Source organism: Seriola lalandi, unplaced genomic scaffold, assembly GCF_002814215.2.
Source record: "Seriola lalandi dorsalis isolate HSWRI2012SDOR001 ecotype SW California unplaced genomic scaffold, Sedor1 jcf7180002054816, whole genome shotgun sequence".
NCBI lineage: Eukaryota > Metazoa > Chordata > Actinopteri > Carangiformes > Carangidae > Seriola > Seriola lalandi.
The window spans coordinates 16,113-32,582 of record NW_019525369.1 but is presented as its reverse complement, the minus strand read 5'-3'; the positions used below and the strand labels follow the sequence as shown (position 1 = coordinate 32,582).

General features: G+C 39.4%; 1 protein-coding gene and 3 non-coding genes across 8 annotated transcripts in view; all 4 read left to right on the top strand.

The window, feature by feature from the left end:
- Positions 1-16,470, top strand: part of LOC111669756 (ATP-dependent 6-phosphofructokinase, platelet type-like) — a 32,577-nt gene that overhangs the window by 12,203 nt on the left and 3,904 nt on the right. The window contains exons 8-18 of one of the 5 annotated variants that reach the window (XM_087179279.1): positions 1,561-1,656; positions 2,287-2,379; positions 2,507-2,632; positions 3,467-3,531; positions 3,904-3,973; positions 6,163-6,309; positions 8,478-8,548; positions 8,927-9,014; positions 10,761-10,913; positions 13,052-13,204; positions 15,456-15,620. In XM_087179279.1, coding sequence (XP_087035405.1) covers positions 1,561-1,656; positions 2,287-2,379; positions 2,507-2,632; positions 3,467-3,531; positions 3,904-3,973; positions 6,163-6,309; positions 8,478-8,548; positions 8,927-9,014; positions 10,761-10,913; positions 13,052-13,204; positions 15,456-15,620 — 1,227 coding nt within the window. Of the gene's footprint in view, positions 1-1,069; positions 1,166-1,560; positions 1,657-2,286; positions 2,380-2,506; positions 2,633-3,466; positions 3,532-3,903; positions 3,974-6,162; positions 6,310-8,477; positions 8,549-8,926; positions 9,015-10,760; positions 10,914-13,051; positions 13,205-15,455; positions 15,621-16,470 lie in introns of all 5 variants that reach the window. The other 4 variants (XM_087179278.1, XM_023426208.2, XM_023426209.2 and 1 more) reach the window with 4 other exon arrangements.
- trnar-ucu (transfer RNA arginine (anticodon UCU)) lies at positions 76-167 on the top strand. Its single transcript is given in 2 exon segments — positions 76-112; positions 132-167. It is a non-coding gene; the product is annotated as a tRNA-Arg (tRNA).
- On the top strand, positions 288-379 carry trnar-ucu (transfer RNA arginine (anticodon UCU)). The gene is given in 2 exon segments: positions 288-324; positions 344-379. It is a non-coding gene; the product is annotated as a tRNA-Arg (tRNA).
- On the top strand, positions 652-743 carry trnar-ucu (transfer RNA arginine (anticodon UCU)). The gene is given in 2 exon segments: positions 652-688; positions 708-743. It is a non-coding gene; the product is annotated as a tRNA-Arg (tRNA).

The following is a 16,470-nucleotide window of genomic DNA, read 5'->3' as shown; positions in this document are numbered from 1 at the left end:
AACCCACTGATTTAGTGGTTAAACTTTTCTGAAAGGGACAAGTTGACTTGTGAGACCTGCTGTTCAAGGTCAACTGGCTCTGTGGCGCAATGGATAGCGCATTGGACTTCTAGGTAAATAGTTGTGAGGCAATTCAAAGGTTGTGGGTTCGAGTCCCACCAGAGTCGGACTTTTACAGGGAAATCATTTGTCACACAGATTTGTCTATAAAAAACCAACTGATTTAGTGGTTAAACTTTTCTGAAAGGGACAAGTTGACTTGTGAGACCTGCTGTGCAAGGTCAACTGGCTCTGTGGCGCAATGGATAGCGCATTGGACTTCTAGGTAAATAGTTGTGAGGCAATTCAAAGGTTGTGGGTTCGAGTCCCACCAGAGTCGGACTTTTACAGGGAAATCATTTGTCACACAGATTTGTCTATAAACAACCCACTGATTTAGTGGTTAAACTTTTCTGAAAGGGACAAGGTGAGTTGTGAGACCTGCTGTGCAACCCACCCACCCACTGGTGGGTTCGAGTCCCACCAGAGTCGGACTTTTACAGGGAAATCATTTGTCACACAGATTTGTCTATAAACAACCCACTGATTTAGTGGTTAAACTTTTCTGAAAGGGACAAGGTGAATTTTGAGACCTGCTGTGCAAGGTCAACTGGCTCTGTGGCGCAATGGATAGCGCATTGGACTTCTAGGTAAATAGTTGTGAGGCAATTCAAAGGTTGTGGATTCGAGTCCCACCAGAGTCGGACTTTTACAGGGAAATCATTTGTCACACAGATTTGTCTATAAACAACCCACTGATTTAGTGGTTAAACTTTTCTGAAAGGGACAGGGTGAGTTGTGAGACCTGCTGTGCAAGGTCAACTGGCTCTGTGGCGCAATGGATAGCGCATTGGACTTCTAGGTAGCTACTCGCTCAATAATTCACATTCACAAAGTCCTGAAAAATCTCTCTTTTAAATAAACTCGTCTAAGTAATACCAGCGCAGAATACTAAAACTAGCCGTTAACATTATATGTTTTGCATAAACTGTTAGATTTGATGTCGATAACAGTGTTTGTTATCATCCAGAGCCGATCTCGGGGTTCCAGGTTGAATATTATCATAGTTGCTGAAGGAGCCATTGACAGACAAGGACAACCCATTACCTCTGATTTTGTGAAGGATGTGAGTAGAGCTCAGTCTCAGACTGATGCAGAGGGGAAACCAGAAGCTGGATTTCTTTTGGGCAGACAGACCTCACATCACAATTTCTTCAGCAGAAAATAATTCAGAAATTTAAAATATCAGCAGTAAACCTGATTGTCTGGGTGTCAATGTGGTTTCTTTGTTGGAGAAAAGACACAATCCTGACACACTCAGTGGCCCACCTTGCTGTAAATATGAAACTTCTCCCACAATGTGGCAGGTGTCTGCTGAAGAAAGACTTAAATTATCAACATGTTTGGGCGCTCTTCAGAAGTCAGTCAGAGATTATCCTCCATCACAGGATCCAGCTTTTGGGAATGCAAAAGGTTTTCTGTCATGTTTTTAAATGCTTCTGCTTCTTTATATCCTTCTAGAACCGTGCTGATAAGAAAAGGCTGAACATTATTATTGTAGCCGAGGGTGCCATAGATTGCCACAACAAGGCTATAACTCCTGATTATATCAAGGATGTAAGTATGTTGGAGAAGCCTGGTTATGTCACGGACCCACAAACCTTCAGAAGCATGGATGTTTTTTTTCCTTCACTGTGGGAACCTTTTAAATCCTATGTGTCCTTTGTTGACTTCACTTTTTTTTTTTTTTGCATGTGCCATGTAAGTTATTTTTTTCATTTCTTTACTAAATACATAGTCCTCCAGGCTTTTAAACATTATTTTATTCCATTCCCATCCCCCATGTCCATTTGCACCCTTCGTTTTTAACCTCTGCAAGTTCACTTCTGCATCAGCCATTATTTGTCACTCACTAACATGACAGGAGATGTTTTGCATGATTTCTTCTTCTGTGTTTTTATGCTTGACACTTGTATGGTCCATTTTATTTCTGCATGTCCTTTAGATTTTTTCATTTGAAGCGGCTATGAAAATTTACAAAGAATGAAGAGGCTGAGTTGTGATTTTCTATGTGTTGTAATCTGAAATGTTCAGAGTGAGGCCATTTAAATTAATCTCACAGCTCTTTTGTTTAATTGTACTGATTACATTTAATAATGTACCGTAGATTTTAATAGGACATTATTGCATGCATTTCCAATAGTTCTTTTTCCTCATGATCATCTCATGTTCTCTTTCCATACCCAGCTGGTAGTCCGCTGCCTGGGTTTTGACACCAGGGTCACCATCTTGGGCCATGTGCAGAGAGGTGGGACCCCCTCCGCCTTTGACAGGATCCTGGTAAGTCACAGTATCACTAACAGCACTGATCAGAAATAATGCAATGTAAAACGTGAGAGATTTTGTCTGCTTACTAACACTGCAGACATTCTTAGCGTGACCTTTAAATGACCCTTGTCATCTGCAGGCCAGTCGTATGGGCGTGGAGGCAGTGCTGGCGTTGTTGGAGGCGTCTGCGACCACCCCGGCCTGCGTCGTGTCTCTGGTCGGCAACCAGGCTGTTCGACTGCCACTTATGGAGTGTGTTCAGATGGTAAGAGTGTGTGGAGTGTGTGTTAAAGACAGACAGAGGTCGTGCTGAGAGCAGTGTGCAGTGTTGAGCCCTGAAAATGAGATTGTTCCACTACAGATTAGTCTTAAGCTTTTCCTGTAATGGACAGTTTAAGGTGCAGAATGACAATTGACAGTTACATCATTAAAAATGGACATTTGGACATGGTTTTGAACATGTGACATTTTAACAAAGGATCCTAAAGTGTCACTATACTATACGATACTGTATATATACAAGTGCTGCAAGCGTCTCACTTTAAATAGACATTTAAATAAATTCAATCGTGCCTCAATTCAGTATGATACACTAATGATAACTGCTACTGTTCACAGATGGTTTATTTTTTTCTTTTAGCTATGAACAGCTCCTTCTTTTCCTTAGTGAATTGAATTGTGGGATAGTAGTGTACAGTAAAATGACACTCAAGAATTGGTTTAGTATACATACTGACATCTTTAAGCGTATTTAATTTCTAAACTTTTTATTTAAGATAATAAATGTATTTTAATTATGTTAAAGACCTGTAGCTTTGAACCAGGACACTGCAGCATAGTCTTTAGTATATAAAACAATGCAGGGCAGAGATTAGTATAAGAATAAATGATAAAGAGACAAAATGTGTCTGAAAGGACTGAGGTTTAGTTGGAAGGTGGTCATTGGGCCCAGGTGCTCCTCGTTCAGCATAACACCACCCACCCTTCACCTGCAAGCTATTCAAGACATCACAGACACAAACAGGTACAGAGGCCTGTCACAACAGCACAAAATAAACACATGCCTGTTTAACATGCATCTTTCATGTTTTGTCATCAGACCCAGGAAGTACAGAAAGCCATGGATGAGAAGAAATTTGATGACGCAGTCAGGCTGCGTGGGAGGTATTTCTTTTTTTTTTTTTTAATTCTACAGCTTGGATATTATCAAATATCTGTTAGATCTCTCAAATGTCTCGTTAAACTAAGGTTCACTTGACTACAAACAAGTTTAAAAGCTAGATGCAACACATAAAAACAACAAAAAGCTACCAACACTGAATCATTAGCTTTTACCCCGTTGTACACAGATTACCAATAACACTTGTCCTCTTGTCTGTTTGGCAGTGTGCCCCACTTTAATTGTGTTCTAATTGATTTTTTGATTGACTCTAAAGTCTTTCCCTGCAGCAGCATTGGTGCCGACAGGCAGTGTGGATTTCCTACATTGGTTAACTTTGTGTTTTGTTGTCTTTTTTTAACCTCTCTCATTTGCAGGAGCTTTGAAAACAATCTGAGCACCTACAGACTCCTCTCCTACCGGAAAGCAGACTCTGAACTTCCCAATGTAAGTTCCCTCACAATCAAATAATAATAAAAAAAAAATATTTATTATATCTGATCAATAAGATTATTACAACTTTAATTCTTCTAATGTGTCTTTCCACCAGCGGCTCTGAGATTTGTACGTTAGCATATAAGGTACTCCCTGCTCAGGTGCATTGTGGGTGCTGTAGTCTTTTTGTGACACTAACCAAGTATGTTGGGTTTTTTTTTTTTTTTTGTTTTTTTTTGTTTTTTTTTTGACTGTCTCTGTCCCGAGGGAGAGGAGGAGGCGGGGGATGAAGAGCAGTATGATGTATGTGAGCCTGCAGCTTCTGAAGCTTCTGCAGGCGTAGTTCACAGAGCAGACAAGCCTTTTACCAACTAGTTTAGTGACCTTTAGACCTTTATGTTGAGCCTTCTTCTCATTCACTTTGGCTTCTAACATTCCCCTTTCTGTGGTGAAATTAATTACAATTGTGAGAGGATTTTCGTTTTTCTAGGACTAATATACTACCAGGCATTTTTTATTTTATTTTACAGAGACAACATTTAGAGCTCCTGTCCATTTATATTGTAATACAGTGGCACAAAATGACAGTGTCAGTGCTCATTATCTGTCCCTCTGTCTGCCATTGCTTATTCCTTCACAGCTCTGCTTAGAAGTAGACGCATAGACATGCGGAGAGGTGCATCAGTGCTGCGGTGCTGTCTAAGACAATCACAGCATTTCTTGTGATCTGCTTCAAAAGAATCTGAAGGAGTCTCCTTACAGTTCACTGTGGAGACAGTAGCTGAAAGTGTCTTTGCTTGTTCATGACTCAAACTGGACAGGCTCCATTCTCTCCCTGTTAAGTATGGTCAGTGGCTGCAGAAATGTATAATGATGATAGTAATAATAACAACAATCTTTATTATTAGCACTTTTTCAAATCTGTGTCTCTTGTGCTTTTGCTTAGTTCACAGAGCAGACAAGTCTTTTACCAACTATACTATCAAAATTAAAACTTAAGTGCAGGTTTGGGAAGCTTTAAATGCAATTTGCTGAGGAATCAACCATACATAACTCTTGGTATAATTTCAAATCATATGATACTGGTGCTGATGCATATCATTTCTTAATCAGAATCAAATTATGTGTAAATAAAACTAAGAAACTGACCAAGCATTCAAAACCAACTTTCAGTATGTGACAGTTTTATATACCCAAATCTTGAGATACAAAATCTACTCACTAATTTGGTGTTGTGAAATGTATAATATTTATAAATTATTTTCAGAGTTTTGACATTGAGCTGAGAGTTGGACGCCTGTCCAGTTTAAGCTTCTCCACGTCGTCTTCTGTATGTTCTCTAATCCGGTCCATGTCCTTGATTATCCTGTTAAAGAATTGCAGGTTGAATCTGTCGTTAATTCACAGCGCACCTTTGACCCATCACACCAAATACCGACAAGTCATTTATGGCTGAGTGGCTTGTGGCTTGCATTCAAGTCATGAGTCATGTGCACACAACTACATGGGCCTTCAGCCGAAATATGGACCTTGTGCTCTTTGTCATCTGGGACTGAAACCAGTGGCGCAGTTCTCTGGATGATCCAAGTCTGAACAGCGAGAAAACAGTCTGCATTTGACCGTCGATGTTTTCAGTGGTTGTCGTGAGAAAGCAGCTGCTGTTTTCACTGCGTCTTTTAGCAGCATGTGGCTTCTTGCATGCAAGGTAACCTTTGCCTGCTGCTGCTGCTGCTCTGAGGCAAAGTCTTACCTGGCTCCTCAGCAGTGAATGAGACATGGATGGTATTATGAGGCAGTGTAGATGGTCAACTATCCTGACAGGCATGAAACAATTATTATTTTGTTATTTTTATAAGGATACTAGTGTAATTTAAAAATGAAAAGATAAGACTAATAATTTGTCCGGTTCGTCTTTTTCATGCTCCAGGAGTTAATGTTCATCTTCTTTGCCTCTAAAAGTTGCTGATATACCATCCTCTTCAAACCAAGCATCACACATGCTGTGGTTGTGCGCAGAATGTAAGATTCACACCTAATGTGTGAAGATGTTGTTAAATGTGACAAAGCTTGAGGGTGCTGGCTCTAATAAACATATGGCCCTAATTAAGACGTGCACCAGGTTTTGCTTTCTCCATTGCGTAATTCTGAGTATATTGTGTGTATGTGTGTGTGTGTGTGCGTGCGGTCTCCGCCACCCACAGAGCTCGTTTAACGTGGCGGTGTTGAACGTCGGTGCACCGGCAGCAGGTATGAACGCTGCCGTGCGCTCTGCCGTCAGAGTGGGAATCACTGAAGGCCACAAGATGTTTGCTGTCAATGACGGCTTCGAGGGATTTTACAAAGGACAGGTAAGAGAGAATGCGACACACACAACTATGTACAGGTTATATTTGTTTACTGTATATTTGTCCAGGGGCTGCATATGTAACCTCTCTGTTATTTTTTTCAGTGAGTCGATGAAACGTTTAGTTTGTAAAATGTCAGAAAACAGTGACGACAGTTTATCAAAGCCATCCTCAAATGACTTATCTTGTCTGACCAACAGTCCAGACCTCGAAGCTATCTATCTTACAGTGTTGTATCCATCTGCTGTAATCTTTACACTTTAAAGGCTGCAACAAGGAGAAAAAAAAAGTTTTTTCCAAAAAGATGACTTAAACAATTTATTCTTATGAATTATTTATTATTATTGATTTGTTGATATTGTCTACCATCTAATCATTTCAGCACTACATTTGTTCAGCAATTTAGTCAGTTATTCTCCCCAACTATTTTTGAAATAATTTTACTCTTTTCATAGAATAATTTTTTAAAAGAAGCACAGTGATTATTGTTGTTGTTGTTGTTGTTATTGTTGTATTCAGTAAAGATTTGCCTGGAGAACAATGAAGTGTCTCACCCTAGATTGAAAATCTATAATATCTGCATCACTTCCTCTAAAAGCTACAAACTATTTTTTTTAATACATTTTAAATGCTTTATTCATGTAATCTCCTCTGCCCTGACGTGTTCACCAGTTTGTCAGAACAGTAGTGCAAGAAAATATGATTGAATCACTCAGTAAACTCTCAAAATGTTTTAATAAATTGGCAACAGATACACAATTCAATAACAGCATCTGTATTGGTTTCATCTTGCACAGTAATCGGTGTCAGTGTTGTGTGAACACAAGTACAAGAGAAGTTTATTGAGCCTAAACAAACATTACAGTCATGCTGAGTACACTTGAGCTGGAACCTGTAGTCATATTCACCTGAAACTGACACTGCTGACAGGTTGGCAGTTTAAAACCTGATTGGTCAGGCTGATCTGTCTTTTCTCCCTGACTGTGATTTCTTCACTCTCAAATGGCATTTATGAAAATCTGAAATCTGTGTCTTATATTCATCAGTGATGCAGGAGCAAACTCTACTTTCAGCCTGTCAATGCGACTGTAAACTTAACTTCGTAACTGCTAACACTTATTGAGAGTAAACATTCCTTGGAGGTCATAGTGACTCTCCTGACCAGTGGCAGGGAGCAGGAAGTAGCTGCGCACTCACTCTCCTCCCTCTCTGCTGCTTGTCACAGTGATAAGACTGTGTATAGATAAACAGTGCCACTTACTGTAAGCCAATTATTCCACTCCCACAGCAGCTATACCGTATATACACATGCACGGTCTTTGGCTCGGTCGTATTGTACTGATTGTGTACATGCTTTCCTCAAATGCACACACACACGCTTTTTCAGCTGTTCAGAAACATGCCGCGACCTGTTGAAAGCGATTAAGCCCAGAGGCGAGTTGTCATGTAGAAGGATTAGACGTGATTGAAAAGTGAAGCCGTGATCCCTGGATAAAACCCCAACTAAGTAGGACGCCGATTATAATGAAGAGCTACTGGTTAAATGTAGCAACACTGGCGCAGTGACAGTACAGTGGCAAAATGTTTGTGCCACACTCCCTCATTAAGATGCTTTGAAATATAGCGCTTCATTTTTAGCACTGTAAATGGTCAGTTGAGTTAAAGTACAAACCTTTTTTTTCACGTACCCGTATCCCTATCTCACCATGTACATGGTTGCATTGGTCCACATTTCCGAGATATCTGTCTCTAAGATTTCTTAGAGAGTTATCTCTGTTAATCCTGATAATCCACTGAATTTACTCTCAACAGTTTTCAGAGCCTGTTCATTTTAAAGAATGTAGATACAAGGAAAACTGTGAAGTCCAGAGTTATCCGTGTAGTAAAATATCACCACTAAACTGTGTATAATAAACTATGTATAGTAGCACCTTTTTTAAAAACAAAGTTTACAAAGTGCTTTGACAACAAAGCAAAAGCAGTCGAGAAGCTCAGGAGGTGTGATCATGTGTCTATGTATTGTAATGTATCAAAAGGAGAGATGTTATTCAACCATGTTTCTTTTGTTTTAAGATATAAAACCTTTTTTTTTTTCTAAATCATAAAATTCTGAATTTTATATATATATATATATATATATATTATATGATCAAAACGTCTTTCTTTGTCAGATCAAGGAGATCAAATGGGGAGATGTAGGTGGTTGGACTGGCCAGGGAGGATCGCTGCTAGGGACAAAAAGGTAAGTTGCTGCGGTCTCAAAGTGTAGATGTGTAATCTGAAGATAATGTCATTTGTAATAGTTGTACTGTAGATATTTTAATGACTTATATCTAGTATAAATCTTTTGGTCTGGTGGCACTTTATCACCATTTTTTCCCTGTAGAATGAATATTTCTAATTAAAAGTTAATGAAGTGGTATATTCTCAGATTAATGATTATAAAACCTTATTTTTCCCTGCATGATTATGAATTTTAATATATTGTCAGAGTGATTATACCGTCACTTCTTAGAAATGGAATTACATGTTCGTTGGTTTCTCATGTTATCTTTGTTAACTAACAGTTTAACTGGATTTAAGTGAAACATTTTTCATTCATTTTCTTTCTATATGTCAGAACTCTTCCAGGCAAACATCTGGATAAAATTGCTGAGCAGATGAGGATCCATAACATCAATGCCCTGCTTGTCATCGGAGGATTTGAGGTACGTAACTTGATGTGATTTTTGAGCACAATGGCAAAGTTTTATGTTAATATTTTATCTTTCTTATTAGAAAAAAATCTTGCTCTGTCTTTTTCTGCCATTTTTAGCATTTGTCATAATTTTGAAATACTTTTATTCTGAATATTGTTTCTTTCCACAAAGCTACTGATAATTGTATAAAAGCAGAATTCTTGAGTTATCTGAAAAGATAAATCTGTATTATTTTCATTACCTGTTACAGTGTTATCAAGCGCCCTCTCTTTCTAGTGTTTCACATTCACTATTGTTCAACATCGAGTCCATTTCATTTTCACTGATTTACCCTATTTGACATTCCAACATGAAAGGCATGTCCCCATTTATTTACAACTATATTTTTAAAAATACAATTATGACACATTTAAGGCTCTCTCCTTGTCTGTCCATATATGTCACTACTCCATGACCAAGCTGCAAAGACGTACCTTGATGATTTGTTTATAGAACTTGTTAAGAATCATAAAAATGACCTTAACCAAAAGATGGGTTCATTATTTAGTGGACTGGTGAACTAGAAAGAGATTATCTCAGATGTGCAAGCTTCACACAGCTAAATATGCAAGTAACACAGACAAATATTATACATTACAAATGTAAGTTCACGCATTCGTTAGACCTAACAGAAACCAAATGGTAAAAAAAAAAAAGTGTCAGTTTACAAAAAATACACTGGTTTTTGACTTTGACAGCTTGGCCAGAATATAATCTGCCTTCACCCTTGTCTCTCTTTTTGTGTGGAAGTCTTCTTCCTGTGTGTGTGTGTCTCAAGTCCTCTGTGATTGGTCTGGCTCTCTCCCCTTGGCTTCTCCCACCAGTACACTCTTCCTATACGTTTGTTTATCCCACGTATCATCGCTGTGTCTGTTTTTTTTCCTACCGCATTACTCAAGACGTTCAGGCTCCTCCTACACTAGATCCCTCCCAACAACAGACTCCACCCTCTCAGTGTAAGCCCCTCCCACAGCCAGTTTACTACACAAACGTAACATTTATTTGTGCTGCTGATGGAGAATATTGTCTTATAATGTAATGCACAAAGGACAATGAAGACTCACTGTTGTAAAAAATAAGACGACTGGAAGGAAGCTGAATCAAAACCCTCTTGCTTTCATATTTATTCATAACTTCCTGAAGTAGCAGTCTGTAAATAACATCTTGTAAATATTAGTACAATACAGTTAAAGCTTCACTAATCAATATTTCCTGCACTGATTGAGTGCATGTATTGTAAAAATGCCCTCTCACAGTGATGGAGAGAATTATTACCCAACTCTGCATTTCCTTACAGCTTTACAGAGCAGAGTTGGTGGAGACCAAACAAGAGCTAAAAGGACTTCACATTCATCTGGTGGCCAAAAACACAGATACAGAATGATAAGTCATAGTCTTTCATTTTTTGGTTGCTGGTGAGTTTTTCTGCCCTCAAGAGGCCAGAACCAGCTTAGAAAGTATGTAAGATTGATTTCTTCTATAATAACTGCCAAAACTGATTGAGAAAAAGTTATTATACTACAAGCTATACACTATTAATATGTAGTATGGAATTTGGACACTCTATTTTTTAGTTCTGCCCCTCCCTCACTGCTTCAGCTCCTCCCATCGGTTTTTCTACAACCTTGCCTACAATGCCTTTCGTCTACCTCATCTCCCCTTTTGTCTCTACCTCCTCAATAATAACCAATAAGACACTGGCTCTCACTGCTGCAGGCCTACGTGGGATTACTGGAACTTTCTTCTGCTCGGGACAAATATAGTGAACTCTGTGTGCCCATGGTTATGGTCCCCGCCACCGTCTCCAACAATATACCTGGTTCAGACCTCAGCATTGGCTCAGACACTGCTCTGAATGCCATTACTGATGTAAGTGCGGCTGGGTTACTGTGTGTGTGTGTGTGTGTGTGTGTGTGTGTGTGTGTGTGTGTGTGTGTGTGTGTGTGTGTGTGTGTTTTGAAGTTGGACTTCACACACACACCACCACCACCCAGCCAGTCAGATTTTAGGGCTTCGCTGACTGACAGCTCGCATCCACACATGAGCAATGAGAAGGTGGACTTAATTTGACAGGCTGAGACAGTCAAGAAACTACAGTCTCTATATCGATAACAACTTTAGATATTTTTGTGAGAATGCCATGCTTAGAAGTTTAGAAAAAGTTGATAAAATAGTTGCGTGATTGTTTGTGATTTTGAAACTGAAAATATATTAGAAGTTTCCGTTAAATATAAAGTAATTTAGGATGAATACTCACAGTTGGTCTCAAACACTGGGGTGGACCCATGCCAAGGGGCTATTTAGCTCTAGTACGGGGGACATGAGCGGGAAAGTGGAGGTAAATGAATGCCATCAAGATCCAGGTTAGCAAGAATTACTCAGAGCACAAAAAATTTTTAAAAATACACATCAGTCAAATCCAAAAAGTGATGCAGTCTTGCTCCCATGTTCAGTGTCAGTGTAGCAGGTGAGCCAACTCAGTAGTTCATGTGCAGTTCATGTTATAAATAAGATCACTTTAGTTACATTAAACTTTGCCTGAGTGCTCGAGTCAGCTTTTGTTGTGGTTGTCAAGAATGTGATTTGGCTTCCAGAGGGGAAAAGTTTGAGATTCACCGCTGCACAGTGTCGGTGAGCTGTGATATTTTCTGTGTAAACACAGGCAGCTAAAACTATATGAACGATTTTCATAGAGCCGCTTGAAACGTGCAGATCTTCTGCTTTCACACAAACAAAAGCACATCATAATGTTAGTGAAGTGATACAGTACATTAGAAGAGTGAAAACAGACTTAAACACAGTGTTTCAGACAGGCAATGCATCCTCAGACAAAACACCACGGAAACAGCTTGGCATTTTTCAGTATCTTTGAATTACATATTATTTTAGTTTATAATTAATTTCAACTCAAACCTTAGTTGCTGGATGTTGTTGGATGCGAGCTGCGCAGCGGAGGTCCCAGGTAAGTGTTGGGGCATGCAGTGACGTGTTGTGGCATGTTTTTTGGCGCGTGGCCCTTTTCTGTGTGTGTTTGGTAAACAGCAGATTAACTGTCCAGTTCAACGCAACAGGGACGCTCTGCTTGCTCCTTCTCCTCCAAACGGCACGGTGTCGTTTGGAGAGTAAGTCTGCATGCTGCGTAGGCGTGCTACGAGTCCAGCATCACTGACTGCAGTCCACATGTTAAGTGTTTTTATTGTTGTGAACCAGACCAGGTTCCTCTGTGTGACCTCAGCCTGTCTGCACACCTGATTTAAAAAAAAAAGGAACAGAAGACAACAAAAAGCAGCTCTTCATTTCTTGAACATAAAAGGAAACAGCTCAGAGTGTCTGGAGGCCCCACCCCTGTCTTTATCTTGTCGCGTCAACACTGTCACATGTCAGCCAGGGTGAAGCCAACACTCCCCCCCCTCCCCCCCCCCCCTCCCATCCCATCTCCTCTCAGTCAATGGGAAGCCAAAGCCCCCCACTCCCCTGTCTCCTGGAGAGAGCCAGCCAGCAGCGCACACACTGCAGGACACACGCACGTTACAGAGACACATCTTCATGGTCTCAGTTCAATTCAGACGACCTCCTTCTCTTGTATCCTTTCTTCTTCACTGTTAGCTCTTAAAGCAGCAACAGACTTTACTTTTCTAAAGTGATGAACAGGCAATCAGTCCTCCCATTTTACCTTCTCTGTGGAGTTTAAATTGTAGGTGGTCGTCCAAAGTTAATCATTAAATTTGTTGCTGCACATTACTTTCTGTTAGTGTACTGTAAAACAGGATTTCATGCAAAACAGTACACTCCAAAAATGAATGCATAGTACAGACTGTAGTGTAAACAATCTAATTGGGAACTTTAAGGTAACCAAGGATACAAGCCAATGAAGCCACTGTGCACCATGGACCAGCCTGTAAAACCACTGTAGCTTCCTGCACACTGAGGACACATTGACAGGGTCTCAGACATGTAGTCTTCCACCTGGTGGTCTAACTCGGTATTACTACGGCCCCCACCATCAGGCCTTTGAGTCCCTGCTGCAGCTGTACGAGGCCCGGGCCGACTACGAGGAGCTTTGCGTCCCGATGTGCATGCTGCCTGCCACCATTAGTAACAATGTGCCCGGCACCGACCTCAGTATCGGCGCCGACACGTCCCTCAACGCCATCGTGGAGGTAAGGTGCAGTGGACAAGACGAAAAACATGAGGAAGATAATGGATAGAGGTTTCCTTTAGTGTTACCTGTGTCATAATAAAGATCATCCTGTGGTGGAAATAACTGATGTGAACTAATGACTAGCCCTGAGACTGATGCACGTAGATGGGATCACAACTTAAACTTGCGTGACTTTTTTATAGCTAAAAACACAGACTGCAAAAGGTGGAGAAATCCCAGTTTAACCTAAAGATAAAAGGAAGCTGCTGGGCATACTCACACAGAGCCGATGATATAATTAAAATGCCTTTATTTTGTTAGAGTTTATTAAAGTAAAATGTCCAAAACATAAATCCCAAAAAGGGGGGAAAAAATGCCCTGAGGGTGTGGTTGGAAAGGAAAGGAAACCAGAGTGGGGAGTCAATATTCCTCATTTAGATAGACCTCACTGGCATTACAAGTAGGCTTTATAAACAAGAAGATATTAATTATCATCATGATTGAATGATACCAACCATTTTAAACTATAAAGAGAGGGTGTAAGTAAGTTTACAAGAAAGGTCTGAAATCCATATCCTCATTAAGACCTGGATGAGCACCTCCTCTGATTGGCTGCTCCACAAGCCCAAACACCCTCCACTCTCCGCCCTGAGGAAGATCCTGTAGTGGTTGAAACCAGTCTGTTTTTTGTTTTTTTTCCCTTTTTGGGATTTATGTTTTGGATATTTTACTCTGATAAAATTCCTGAAGTCAGCCCAGTAGCTTCCTTGTGTCACTTTGCATTCACCTGGAGACTCACTATGGCATAACCGAGAGCACCCGGTATCTTTCTCTATTTTTAACCTATAGACGCCTTGCTAACACAGAATCAGTCAGTGCATGCTTTTTTTGAGAGTAAAATTATGATCAGAAATGTTTATGGAAAAAGCTGTAAAGTAAAAACCACAACAATCTGTGAGTACACGTTTTCCTGTTTTTGAGAAAGGCTACTTCAAAGACCATAATGCATTGCATGTCACGTGAGTGTTGTTATGTTGTACTGATGATGCTATGCATTTTGGAAGCAGTTCTGGGTCACATCCTCCCCCTGCTGGTAAAGTGTGTAAAGCTTTGTTTGTGTTTGAAGAGTGCATCAGTTGATGTGTTGTCAGGTCTGAGTTAGAAAGTGCTCATCAGTGATTCTGTTCTTCCTCTACTGTTGATACCAGATGGGTGAAGTCTTCCAAGAACAAAACGATGAGTACCAAAATTTTAGATGACTAAGAAATAACAATATGAGATTTGGCAACAAGATAAGGGGAGACTGCGTACAGAGTCCTGATCTGGGAGACTCCATCCATCTGGGTAGAACGAAGGTCCAGTGTGCACAGGTCAACTCTGACACCCAGATCAGATCATCATCACAAACCAGCCCCATTCAGTCACGCTGTGTCTGCAGATAACCACTGTTTTCTAAGTGAAGTACTACACATACTGTTATTTTAGCTACACAAAAGTATAGAAGTAAAAGGCTTTTGTTGTGAAAATATGTAGCTCATAGCTACATAGCTCATATGTCAATCTTACATTTAAACTCAATTAAAACACATTCTTGTAACTTTTCAAAGTATGGACTAAGTAGCCCTCAGGTTTTCATGTCCTGCATCAACAGAAATGTCTTAAGATGTGACTTAGTTAAAACTTTGTCTTAAGACAGAGCACAAGACACACATAAAAAAATCCTAAATATAGTGAAATTACATGTATTGCATATTATTATGCAAAATCCATAAATTCACTTCTCCATGACACACCTGCTGACCTGGCAGTATGTCAGTATTTTATAATCAATCAGGAGTCGACCTGTGCATCACTAAGATTCAGAATGTTTGATCTGACTCTTCTTGCTGCATGTTTCCTCAGTAATTTGTCTACTTTACTTTATCTACTAAAGTAGAGCTGCAGCTGATCAGTAGCATCAATTATTTTTTTATTTGCAAACTGTTTTGATTGTCGTTTAGAGACATAATGTTGCACACGTGTTGGATTGTTTACAACAAGAAAGCCAGAACATTTCAATTCATAATGATATGAAACACACAGATAAAAGCAGCAAATTCCAACATTAGAAAAACTGTTCAGTATTTTCGCTTATATGATGAAGTAACGGTAAAAACTGTCAGTTTCCTGTTGACTGATCATTTCAGCTCTACTTTAAAGTCTTGTGTAGCTGCACACCTTGTGTGTTTTGCTTGTTTAATAACAGCAAACTCTTTGCATGTGTGAATCAGACATGCGACCGCATCAAGCAGTCGGCCAGCGGCACCAAGCGGAGAGTTTTCATCATTGAGACTATGGGCGGCTACTGCGGCTACCTGGCCACTGTGGGCGGTCTGGCTGCTGGCGCCGACACCGTCTACATCTATGAGGAGCCGTTTGACATCAGGGACCTGCAGGTCAGAGATAATAACAATACCTGTTTCTGTCTGACTTTTTATTTAAGCATCCTGTCTCGGTTTCCATATTTCTCCTCTTGTTATTTATGTTCCTCAGCTGTATTTTACCCACAGTACAGTAAACGCTGGCTCTCATGAGGCAGCACAGATCAGGTTGTTCACATGAGTGTAGAAGCAGCTTCCACCAGTTCATCACTGCCTCAGTCTGGAGCTTTCAGGACTGTGCAGGTGACCCAGATTATCACAGTGCACATGAAGCAGTTTATTAATAACCTGTGAGCTGCATCACTCATTCAGATCAGGTCAGTGTGATTAGAGACGTCAGGGTTGTCACCGTGTTTATGTTGTTGTTGTCAAACTGTGGCTCAACGTTAATTTTTAAATAAATTACAAACTTAAACTTTACTTTTACTTACTTTTTTAAAATGTAGTTATACTGAATTTGTTCAAGTTATTTTATTTTTAACCTGCCCAGTTTAATGTCTTACATTGAATTTTTAGATTTGCTTTCAAGGTTTTTAAGGTGTTGCCTTTTGTGCAGCAACTTGTAAATTGGTTTTTGAAAAGTGCTCCACAGATTATTATTTTTATTATAACATTAAGTAGAAACAGAAGATTGATTGTATTTGTGTGTGAGAAAATAATTTATTTGAAAAAGGTAAAATAATTTTTTATATATATATATATGTATGTATATATGTATGTATATATATATATATATATATGTATATATATGTATATATATGTATATATATGTATGTATATGTATATATATGTATGTATATGTATATATATATATGTATGTATATGTGTATATATATATATATATATATATATATATATATATATA